This window comes from Neophocaena asiaeorientalis, unplaced genomic scaffold (genome assembly GCF_003031525.2).
Source record: "Neophocaena asiaeorientalis asiaeorientalis breed wild unplaced genomic scaffold, Neophocaena_asiaeorientalis_V1.1 scaffold191, whole genome shotgun sequence".
Lineage (NCBI taxonomy): Eukaryota > Metazoa > Chordata > Mammalia > Artiodactyla > Phocoenidae > Neophocaena > Neophocaena asiaeorientalis.
The window spans coordinates 5,935,314-5,946,821 of NW_020175105.1; the positions used below are offsets into that span (position 1 = coordinate 5,935,314).

General features: G+C 45.1%; 1 protein-coding gene across 2 annotated transcripts in view; it reads left to right on the plus strand.

Annotated features, from left to right (window-relative positions):
• EGFR (epidermal growth factor receptor) overlaps positions 1-11,508 on the plus strand; it is a 187,843-nt gene that overhangs the window by 146,021 nt on the left and 30,314 nt on the right. For both annotated transcript variants that reach the window (XM_024764359.1, XM_024764360.1), the window contains exons 12-16: positions 1,239-1,438; positions 2,461-2,593; positions 4,353-4,443; positions 6,357-6,514; positions 11,298-11,336. In XM_024764359.1, the coding sequence (XP_024620127.1) occupies positions 1,239-1,438; positions 2,461-2,593; positions 4,353-4,443; positions 6,357-6,514; positions 11,298-11,336 (621 nt within the window). The remainder of the gene's footprint in view (positions 1-1,238; positions 1,439-2,460; positions 2,594-4,352; positions 4,444-6,356; positions 6,515-11,297; positions 11,337-11,508) is intronic.

Here is an 11,508-nt window from a genome sequence, read left to right on the forward strand (position 1 = left end):
GACCCCTGGTTCTCAGCAAAGCCAAACCTGCCCTGCCCTGCAGGGAAGACCTCAGCTTTGTCTCTGCCTCCCCTGGGCACAGTTTGGGGGGATTCCTAACAGCAGGGGTGCAGGTCTAATACACAGGAGCCAGGCTGTGGGGAGGACAGAGGGAGGAAAGGGTGGGGAGAGAAAAAGAAACAAGGAGAAGAAGGAGTCTCCAAATTATGCTTTGCCTTCTGTCATCTCACGCCTTCATTATCACTCTCTGTACTGTACTGTCTCAACTGGCCCATTCCACGTCCTGGTGTCCAGTGAGCTTCCTAAAAATGCAAATCTCCTTCCTATGGTTTCCCATCATTTGCAGACAAAAACCTCCTCCGCGTGGTGTCTAAGGTGGTCCATGCTCTGGCCTCTTCCTCCCTCCCAGGCTCCCCTCCCAGGCCCCGCCCACCTCCAGCAGTAGTTCATGGTTCTTAGTACCTGTCACGTTCTCCTGCAGGTGGTTCAGGACTTCCTTCCGTTCAGTCGGAATAACTTCGACCTGGTCACTTGATGAACACGTACTGATCACCCCGTAGGATCCTAGCACAGGGTTGGGTAGCAAAGAAAATATCATAGTTCCTGCTCCCGAGGTCCTGACAGTCAGGCCTCACCACTTCCGGGAGACCCCCTCCGCAGACTTGTTTAGACCCCTACTTTTTGCCTCCGTGGTACCCCTGCTGGGTTAAAATTATCTACTCATATGATTGTGTCATCACTAGACAAAAGGTTTTTTGAGAATAGGAAACACACACTTAACCTAGAATTAGAATGAGTCACATGTTACCTCAAACGTTTGTTCAATAAATGGATGGGTGGATGGATGGATGGACGGATGGGTAGATGGATGGATGGGAAAATGAACCTATGATCTCTTAAGTGTATTTGGATATTTGAGAACTTAGAACATGTTCTCAATTCCCAGGCAAAATTAAAATGCAGCCAATCAAATAATGACATTAAGACATTTATTCAGCCCCTGGTCTGCCACTGGGATTAGAGATGCTAAATGAACAAGGAACTAGCTCTTCCCTGAACTAGCTTTAAAAAGCACTTGCAGTTTTCCAAAGTTGCAGTACGTACCTTCCACAACATGACTTAACAACCCATGGAAGGCAGTTTGTGGTAAATCTAAAGTGGTACAGAAAAGCAAAGTTTTTAATGAGGCTGTGTTTTCATAATTTTTCACGACATTGTTTTCCTTCTCTCCAACTTAGTGGTCAGTTTTCTCTGGCGGTTGTTGGCCTGGATATAACGTCCTTGGGATTACGCTCCCTCAAGGAGATAAGTGATGGAGATGTGATCATTTCAGGAAACCGAAGGTTGTGCTATGCAGATACAATAAACTGGAAAAAACTCTTTGGGACCTCAAGTCAGAAAACCAAAATTACAAACAACAGGAGTGAAAAAGAGTGCGGTGAGTCATCGCTTTGGTCGATTGTGGAGATGGTTCCAACGGGTCGTTTATTTTGATTTAGAATATTGAAGAACCATTCCCAAACCTTAAAATTACTTTTTACATCCGTAAAGAAGCCAATCGAAAGAAATCTGTATATTCGTAATGGTGGAGTTCATCAGAATTGTTTCTAGATCATTCTCATTTCATAGGATGAACTTGCCTTGAAGTCTAGGCTATCAATTATTGGTAATTTACAGAACTAAGTTGAGTATTAATGATATTGCATTTTTTTAATATTTTGTTTATTACACAGCAGGTTCTTATTAGTTATCTATTTTATACATATTAGTGTATACATGGCAGTTCATCCCACCATCCCGACCCACCCCTCTTCCCCCAGTTATATTGCATTTTAGCTGTGTGTTCCTCCCTGCTCATTTCATCCCCAGTGGCTATAGCTAGACACACACACACACACACACACACACACACACACACACACTCACACTCACACACACACACTGGAATGGGATGACTGTTTCACACAGGCATTTCCAGTTCTGAGTTCTGAGCCATAGTCAGCTTTTGAAGTGGGGCCTGCACCGGCATAGCCTGTGCTGTGAGACCCTGGCCACCGGCAGAAGCAGACCTGAGTTCACATCCTGGCTCGAGCCCTTCCTGGCTTTGAGACCTTCATCAGTTTACGTAAATCTTTGGGCTTTGTCTTCTTCATCCATGAAGTGGAGGTAATAATGATTCCCACACCATAGTGCAGTTGAGAGGATTGGTGAGATTCTGTGTGCCTCGCACACAGCAAGGAGCCACACGCTTCCCGTGCTCTTCCGGCAGCTCTGAGTGTTTCATCCAGCTACACTCAGCACCCAGCAGGGCAAAGGGGACTTGCAGTGGGCCTCCGGAAGCCCTTTTTTGCCTGCATCACTGCTTCTACCAGGGGGCCCAGCACGTGTTTGAGCACCTCACCCACAGGGCCCTTGGCCGCTGTTCCTTGCTGACCCGTGTGGCTCACCCTGTCTTCGCAGAGGCCATGGGCCACGTCTGTAACCCGCTGTGCTCGTCAGAGGGCTGCTGGGGCCCGAAACCCAAAGACTGCATGTCCTGCCGAAACTTCAGCCGTGGCAGGGAGTGTGTGGAGAAGTGCAACGTTCTAAAGGGGTAAGAGGCTTTGTTTCTTAATCCCTATGTTTTGATTTTAAAAAAAACAAGACTTAAGATTGTTTTATAGGTTTATGGTTAATCAGTCGGATTCTTTTCCTTTGGTTTTGTTTGTTGACAACTGTTAATCACAAAGGGAAGCGAACAAACTTTTTTCATTACTTAATCCAATCCGATTTATAGAGTCTCTCTCTATCTGGAAGTATCTTATATTTTTCCTAGCTGCACAATGTCCCCAAGACAAACAGAACAGTCTTCCGTGGTTCAGATGTTCAGATGGCCAAGACCATGGCCACTGTGGCACGGCATTCCTGCTGTGTCAAAACACAGCTCCTGGTTAATTTTTGTTTATGTTCAAGACACACTGAACAGTGCAAAGAACTTCAAATATACCCATGGACAAAGAAATAAACAGTTGTATAACATTTGTTGAATTTATTGCAATCAATAAAAAGTACAGTCTGTTTGATTCTATGGGAATTTTGATATTGAGTAAGGCTTTGAATGACCACAAATAATGACTAAAATAAATTAATAGGAAAGTAAAATGGAAGGATAGAGACTGGCAGAGGCGATTTTTTTTTTTTATTTAAAGAAAAAGAAATTTCACAATAGAGAAGAGCGTAGGAGTTACAGATGGCTCTAGGAAATCTTCCTTTCTGTTTCACTATCAGGGCTTGGGCTACAGCTCAGATCAGAAATACTCGGAAGCAGGATGAGAAGACCAAGTTCAATTCTGTAAGAACCTTTAGCTGATAGGCTCATTAGCCTAACAGAGTAATTGCATAATTGATAGTATTGTTTCAACAAGAAATATTGGTGCAGTCCTTACAGCTGCAAACAGACACTAAGCGCTCATGTCTTCAGTGCTGACGTCTCTTTGAAGTGACAAGGTGATTAAAATATCCACGGCAGTGGCGCCCGGGTCTGCCCATTAGAGAACCCCAGTGCCCAGAAGCACCTGTTCCACTTGCGAGGCTGGCTCCTGCAGTAGGTGTGGTAACCCAGGGAAGAAGCACAGGGAAAAAGTCCCATGACATATTTGGTTTAATTGATGCCGTCTGCCTGAGAGGACTCACGGACCACGTCTTTGGGGGTAAACACTCCTTGTTCACTGCCTAGTTAATTACCAGTCATCTTAACACCTGCCACAACTACAGTGTCTTTTCAATCAAACATCAGCTTGTCGCTTAACGTTAATCTAAGTTTGAGGAATGGTTAAAATAGTACAAGCAAAATTTTTCACGCCTGTGTTCCCTACTTGCTGTTTTTAGGAATAACCATTGAGGAAACTTTTAATAGCTGTCTTTCCTTTTCCCAGGCATTAGTCTAGATACCGTTTCTTTGCAGCTTAATTTAAATATCCATGAATCTGATATTGGAGGGGGTATCTTAAATCTTAAGGACTGATACCTTAAGGACTGTTTTCTTCTCTTTTTTTCCCATGTGTTGCCTTGCTTATCTAATATTCAAAAACTGCACCTGGAGAAAAAATGTAGGGAAGATGTTTTGATTATAACGGAAGCTGATGGTTTTGTTCCAGGAGAAGATGACCGGAGATTCCGCTGACAAGAATCGGTTTATTACGTTACAGTATAGTCCTAAATTCCCGGCCATTCGACTTTTACCTAAAACTGTCTTGACTTTCTAAGAGAGGTGATTTGTGTCATCTGAGCTCTCAGACAGGTGAACCCAGACAGCATCCTGCAGCAGGGTCTCCAGGGACGGCACTGACCAGTTTCCCGTCTTCTCCCGTCAGAGAGCCCAGGGAGTTCATTGAAAACTCCGAGTGCGTGCAGTGCCATCCGGAATGCCTGCCCCAGGCCATGAACGTGACCTGCACGGGACACGTAAGGAGCATGTTTAATGTCACCCCACACGTCAGCCATAGCCCACAAGGATGACCCTCACCCCCGTCACCCCGTGCCTACTGGGACGCGCATCCAGCACACTCCCCGTCCACACTTGAGGCCGTGCCATCTCACAGCCGTCGGGGGCTGTGACTGAGGGGAAGTCAGCACATACCCTGCTGGCACGGGCATTCCCCTTCTCTGTCCAACCCCAGATGCACGTGGTGATGCCCGTCCTCACACCACAGATCAGGGCGCCCTGTGGACGGGGCACACCCACAGGCAGCCTTCAGTGTTCCTGACATCTGTCTTCATTGCTTTATTGTCTTAATCAAACATCACCAAATTCTTATTTAACATGAGTTTATCGTTATTTGAAGAGTATTTTTGTTTTTTTGTTTTTTTTTGCGGTACGCGGGCCTCTCACTGTTGCGGCCCCTCCCGTGGCGGAGCACAGGCTCCGGACGCGCAGGCTCAGCGGCCATGGCTCACGGGCCCAGCCGCTCCGCGGCATGTGGGATCTTCCCGGACCGGGGCACGAACCCGCGTCCCCTGCATCGGCAGGCGGACTCTCAACCACTGCGCCACCAGGGAAGCCCTGAAGAGTATTTTTTAATCACAAAGGAAAGGTTTTCAGAATTCAGTTTCACATCTGCATGTTCAGTAATAATCTTTCAGAGAGTGTGAGAATGCAGGTCCCTCTCACACCCGTGTGCCCATGTTGTTAATTCTCAGTATTATTTATATGAGGAGCTCTGTTTGGATTTGAATTTCAACAGCCATATCTAAATCTAGTAACGGAAAACATTTTTCAGAAGTTCTTTAAATCAGACAAAAGACGGTAAGGCTCAGTTTTGAGGTACAGGCTGCCAAAATGGCTGGTTACAAAGGAAACCACTGGTTTTCAGGTTGGTGTTCGGCTAAATTTTCATCAGTGAAATAAAATAACTGGTGATGCTGACTGAGTTAGTCATCTGATTGTTCTGGCTCTGGGAATACTCAGTCTTTGAGACCTGAGAGCACTGAGCCAGCAGGCAGACCCTCCCCTACCCACGTTATTTCAGCCCTGTGTGAAGTGTGCGGACACAACCCAAGCAGCCCCAGTGCATTCATTTCTGTGGGTTTTACCGACGCATTCACATTTGACCAACAGAATCAAATTTAGCGTGTTGCAGAGTTAATTACGCAGCCACCACTGCACTTACACGTGCCACCTTCTCAGCACTGCAGAAATGTAGGTGTGGGTTTTCTCAGCTTGGCCTTGGTGAGTCCAGCTTCCCACAGAGGCCCCCTCAACTCCAAACACCGTTCACAAGGAAGTCCATCTGACCGATAAGGATATAAATATACATGTAGGCCAATCAAGAATGCTTTGACAAGGAAAGATGCCCACAGTGTATCGAGTAAAATGTAATAAAGCACGTAGTACAGTTTCTTTCATGTTTTATATATATATATATGTATGTATATAAAGTACACATTTAAAGTCAAGAAGACTTTATTCTCAGCTGTTAACAGTGGTCGCATCAGGCAAGCACAGTCACAGAAGAGCTTATCCACTTTAAGAACTTCCACGTCGTTTGATTTTTTTTTCATGATAAGCATTTTAAGTAAAAAGTTACTTCATTCTGGGGCTTCCCTGGTGGCGCAGTGGTTGGGAGTCCGCCTGCCGATGCAGGGGACACGGGTTCGTGTCCCAGTCCGGGAAGATCCCACATGCCGCGGAGCGGCTGGGCCTGTGAGCCATGGCCACTGAGCCTGCGTGTCCGGAGCCTGTGCTCCGCAACAGGAGAGGCCACAACAGTGAGAGGCCCGCGTACTGCAAAAAAATAAAAAAAGTTACTTCATTCTGAAAAAGCGAGAGACATAAGTAAATGTTTGATTTATGAAACGGTTTTTCCACCTTGGTGCAGGGACCAGGCAGCTGTGTAAAGTGTGCCCACAACATCGACGGCCCTCACTGCGTCAAGACCTGCCCTGCTGGAGTCACAGGAGAAAACAACACCCTGATCTGGAAGTTTGCAGATGCCAGTCACGTGTGTCACCTGTGCCACGCCAGCTGCACCTACGGGTGAGTGCGGGAAGCTCTGGGTCTGCAAAGGAAAAGGCAGAACAGGGTGCTTCCCATCTTGCAAATTTGTAGATTGAAAATGTCTCCGGACTTTCCAGTCAGTCAAGTACAGAGGTCTGTATTTGAGTCAGTTCCTCCAGGTGTTCTGGACCCACGGCCACGGCAGCAGCAATGATACGCTCGTGGGCAGATCGTGGTGCTGGCGGGAGAGCCTCTCAGCCTCTCCAGGTGTGTCTCGTGCCAGGGCCCTGTTCTGCGGTGCCAGCATGTCCCAACAAGAAGAATAAGGGACAGGGGGAACGAGAGCAGAGGTCCTGCCCCATCCCCAAAGGTGTCTATATATATATATATATATACATATATATATATATATATATATATATATATCTTTCCCGATGACTGGGATTCCTGTGGGAATCTTTTATTGGTTTACAATTAATAGAAGATAACATTGCCTGGAATGTTGCCTAAAGGTGCTTTTTCTTTTAGCTAGTTGATTGCTAAGCTGTTAATAGGGAAATTAAAACTTTTGACTGTAATTAGTAGAAGCACTCAGAATGTATATATCTTATTTACTAACATGATAAATTTGACAATGAAATTGGACTACTAGAAATCAGAAGGAGAAGTTGTCCCATATATTTCACATTCCCTTCTATCTCTCTATAATCCTCAACTTTATTTGGCACCGTTACTCTTCTCTGGAGCCATCTCTTACTAGCTGTGTGGACTTGGGGAAGTGTCTTAACCTCTCTGTGCTTCACTTTCCTCACCTGTAAATTAGGATAATAAGACTGCATCGCTCACAGGATTTTTGAGATCTTGAGTTAATACGTGTACTGTACTTAGAATAGTGCGTGGACCACACGAGCACTCAATCAGCGATTGCACAGATGGCGGTGCGGAGCTGGTGACGAGGTGGCAGTAACGATGGTGGCGGTTATAATGCTGGTGAAGGAGGTAACGGTGCCAGTCCTGCTGGTAGTGACGGTGGTAATTATGACCGTGACAGTGATGGTTAGTGTTCTGAAGGGGTGCAGAACCTTGCAGTTAGACTTCTAAACATCAGGAGTCTTGAAAATTTTCCGAGTATGTCCTAAGTTTTTACAAAAAACCTATTTTAACTGCATTTATTTGGAAGAGCCTGGGCCTGGAGACAAGTGATTTGGGAATGACTGGTACCCTGGTCAACTTCCATCGTTTCACCTTCCTTCTTGAGTTTCAGCCATCATGAGGGTAAATGGAAGGGCTCCATCATTCCATGACCCTGTGGTCCAAGAGTTTCAGTCCCAGGCAGCTGACTCCCCAGCTAACATGTAGGAAGCCTGGGCATTTCCTGTGTGGTTTGCGTGTGACTGTCTTCTCCCTCTAGTCTTAGTCTAAGCCATTGGTGTGTTGCAAGTGATCTGGAATATTTTACCAAGTTTAACACAGACACACACACACACACACACACACACACACACACACACAAACCCCACTAAAGCCAATTAATTAATTTGAGTAGGGCTAACATTTTTACAATATTTTGTACTCCCAGTCAGGAAATGATCATTTCTTCATACATTCAGATACTCTTTTTTATATTTCAGTAAAGTTTTAGTTGTGTTATTTCATGTTCTGCCTAAACATTTTGGATTTATTTTTGCTACTGTGAAGTGGACCTTGTTTTCTAGTATATCTCCTCATTTATTATATCTAATATATAAGATAGCCTTTGATTTTTTTTGGTGGAGGTGTATATTCATCTCGTATTGGTGGTCTCTGCTGAACTTCCTTTGAAATTAGCGTTTTAGTTCATGGTCTTGAATTTTCCAGGAAAACAGTTATATCATCTCCAGTAATGGTATCTGCATCTCTTTTCCAAAAGTTTCAAATCATATTACAAGGGCCAGAATTTCTAGAATAATATCAGATACAATGGTAGTGGACATGAGAATTTTATATCTGATGGTGGTGGGAATGGCTGTAATAAATCACCACTAAGAACAATATTTGCTATTAGTGTGAGATTCTTGTTATCTTGTTAAAGAAACAGTTATCTATTCCTACTTTTAAACTCTTTTTTTAAAATCCAGAATGAATTCGGAACTTTACCAAATACCTTCTTGGTAGGAATTTCAAGATTTTTCATATTTTTCCCTTTGGGTATACCAGCACACTGGTTACATAGACCACTCTGCAAACTCTACAAAACATAGTATAAACTGTAATTTGCTAGTTTTTCATTTAGTCTGTTTTTTTCATATTCCCCAAAATAAGCAATTTCAGAGAAGATTCTCTAAAATAGAATTATACTACCTATATAAAATAAATACATTTTTCCTGTTTTTTTCTATCTTTGGGAAATAAATGTGTTTCTATGTGTGTGTGTGTCTGTGAGCATATAGCATTGGTGGAAAAATGTATAGTTTTCCGTAATCTTGTTATTACTATCTCTATCTTCTCCCAAAGGAATTACGTATTAAAAATGGATTTAATTTTTTAAATATGGAGAAATATTGATGAGGTGAGGGGAAATAAGAAAACATTTCTTTTATTGTGTATCCGCGATATGCACAGCATCATCAAACACATAGTCTCAACGATGACTAAGAGCGAACGCGCTGCTTTCCCCATTTGTATTGTTAAAGAAACACTTAGAAAGGCTCTGGGGTCACCACGACTCATCAGCCAGCAGTGACAAAGCCCAGGTGACAGGCGCATGCTTGCTTCCAGAAGCCGTGCCCTTCCCGCAGGGCAGGTCTGCTTACCCCAGGGAATGGGTCAGCAAACTTGAAGCAAATCCACTTTTATTTAGGCTGCGTTGGGCCTTCGCTGCTGTGCGCGGGCTTTCTCTAGTTGCGGTGAGCGGGGGCTACTCTTCGTTGCACTGCACGGGCTTCTCATTGCGGTGGCTTCTCTTGTTGCGGAGCACGGGCTCTAGGTGTGCGGGCTTCAGTAGTTGTGGCTCGCAGGCTCTAGAGCGCAGGCTCAGTAGTTGTGGTGCACGGGCTTAGTTGCTCTGCGGCATGTGGGATCTTCCCGGACCGGGGCTCGAACCCGTGTCCCCTGCATTGGCAGGTGGATTCTAAACCACTGCGCCGCCAGGAAAGTCCGCAAATCCACTTTTAAATGGAACCACATTTTATAGTAAGTCGTCAGGGGATGGCTTCTTTGAAATTTTATGCCAATAAATTAAACGAAATGACACGAAATTTTGCCTATTTTAATTACATGTAACAAAAAAATAATAAATCAAGTGGGAGACAAGGAATAATTTTTCTGACAAAATTAAATGATAGCATGATATGGCCTCTTTTGCTTGATATTTGACAATCATTTCTGCAGAATTATGCAGGGCACCACCAGCTTTCCCAAGGACCCCTTAATCCTTTGACACTCAGGTGGTTCCCTCTTAGGGCACCTGTCCAATCACTACCCTTGTCCATCAGCTCTTCAAATGTAAACTGGCTGAGCTCTCCCTATGAGCGTCTCCCTTGTCCATAGCTTCTTGCTAGAAACCCCATAGGTTTCCCAGCAGCACTTTCAGAGGCTGCATGAGACCCTGCTTCTTGTCCAAAGTTTGCAATTCCAGTTTGCACCACTATGCATAGAGTTCCCATTCTATTACGGCCTGGAAACTAAACAGGCATTATGGGAAAATATAAAAACACTAGTGAGGAGGGCTATTTTGAGGAGGGATTAATTTTACCAGTGGTTATCCATTAGAGAATGTTGTCTCTGACGATTATCCTAGGAGATAAAAGACTGTGAAAAAAGGAGACCTCCTTGCATGTTCCACTGCCTGAAGAAGCCTGTGTCGGGTGTAGGGGTGAAGGCTCGAAAGCTTGCAGGGCCGAGACTGCGTTGTCTGACGCCACGGAAAAGAGGTCTCAGACCTTCAGAACCAAGAGGAGTAGAGTACAGAGATCAGAGCCCTTGGAATGGGACAGAAAACGATTAGAACCAGTTGACAGTGTGCAACTAACTTAGCACCGGTCCCCTCACATACCCGAACCAGGCTTCTTCATCTTTCCCCAGGCCGTGATCAGTCCTCTCCATTTAGTTGGAATATTTTATTTTCCTGTTGACGTTTTTATTGACAAACACTGCTGTCCTTCAAAGCCAACTTAGTCTGCCTTTTCAACCATCATCCTGTAATCAAAATAACAGATGGTGGTGCCCCACAGAACGGGAACCCAGCTGCTGAGGGGTCACGTTAGGACAAATGATGTCCCTGCTTGACGTACAACGTTGCAGTTGTGTGGAAGTGGATGGAGCCAGCCCCTGGCTTTCTGGGTCTCAAATCATCGTCCCCGTTTCCCTGCCCCTGAGATGCATGTCCTCACTCATCTGCCCCCCCCACCCCGCTCCTTAATCAGTGTGCCCCAGGAAATGGTTCTGGTCTCAGCTCCCTCTACCTCCTGCCCACATTGATGTTCTAGAGCCAGCTGTGGGCTCGCTGAACCTCTGTCAAATGGAAGACATGAAAACATGTCAATAATGAAGACCAGACATGTCTACTTTGTTCAATGCTAGAACAATCCCTATCACAGAGTAGACACTCAAAAATACCTGCTGAGTGAATGAACACATGAATAAATGCACAATAAACAAATGCTTAAGCAGTATTGAGACGCAGTGTGATTGTAATGATTTGGAAGTCATTTAACACACATTGCCTTATGATTTAATAAAAACTCTCCAAGAGGGCTTCCCTGGTGGTGCAGTGGTTGGGAGTCCGCCTGTCGATGCAGGGGACCCGGGTTTGTGCCCCGGATTTCTCTTTCAATTCCTACAGCTGTGCTGGGCCAGGTTCTGAAGGCTGTGCAGTGAGTGGGTAAGTGTGACACTTGATGACCTGATCAGAAATGACCAAGAGCGCTATGGGCGAGGGTGGTGCTTTCCCTCTTTTCCGACTGCCCTCTGCCTTGGCCGGTTCTCACTTCACCCTGGGCTGCCTGGGCATTCCTAGCAGAGCTCACCCTGCCCACGCTGCTGGCTGTGCTTTG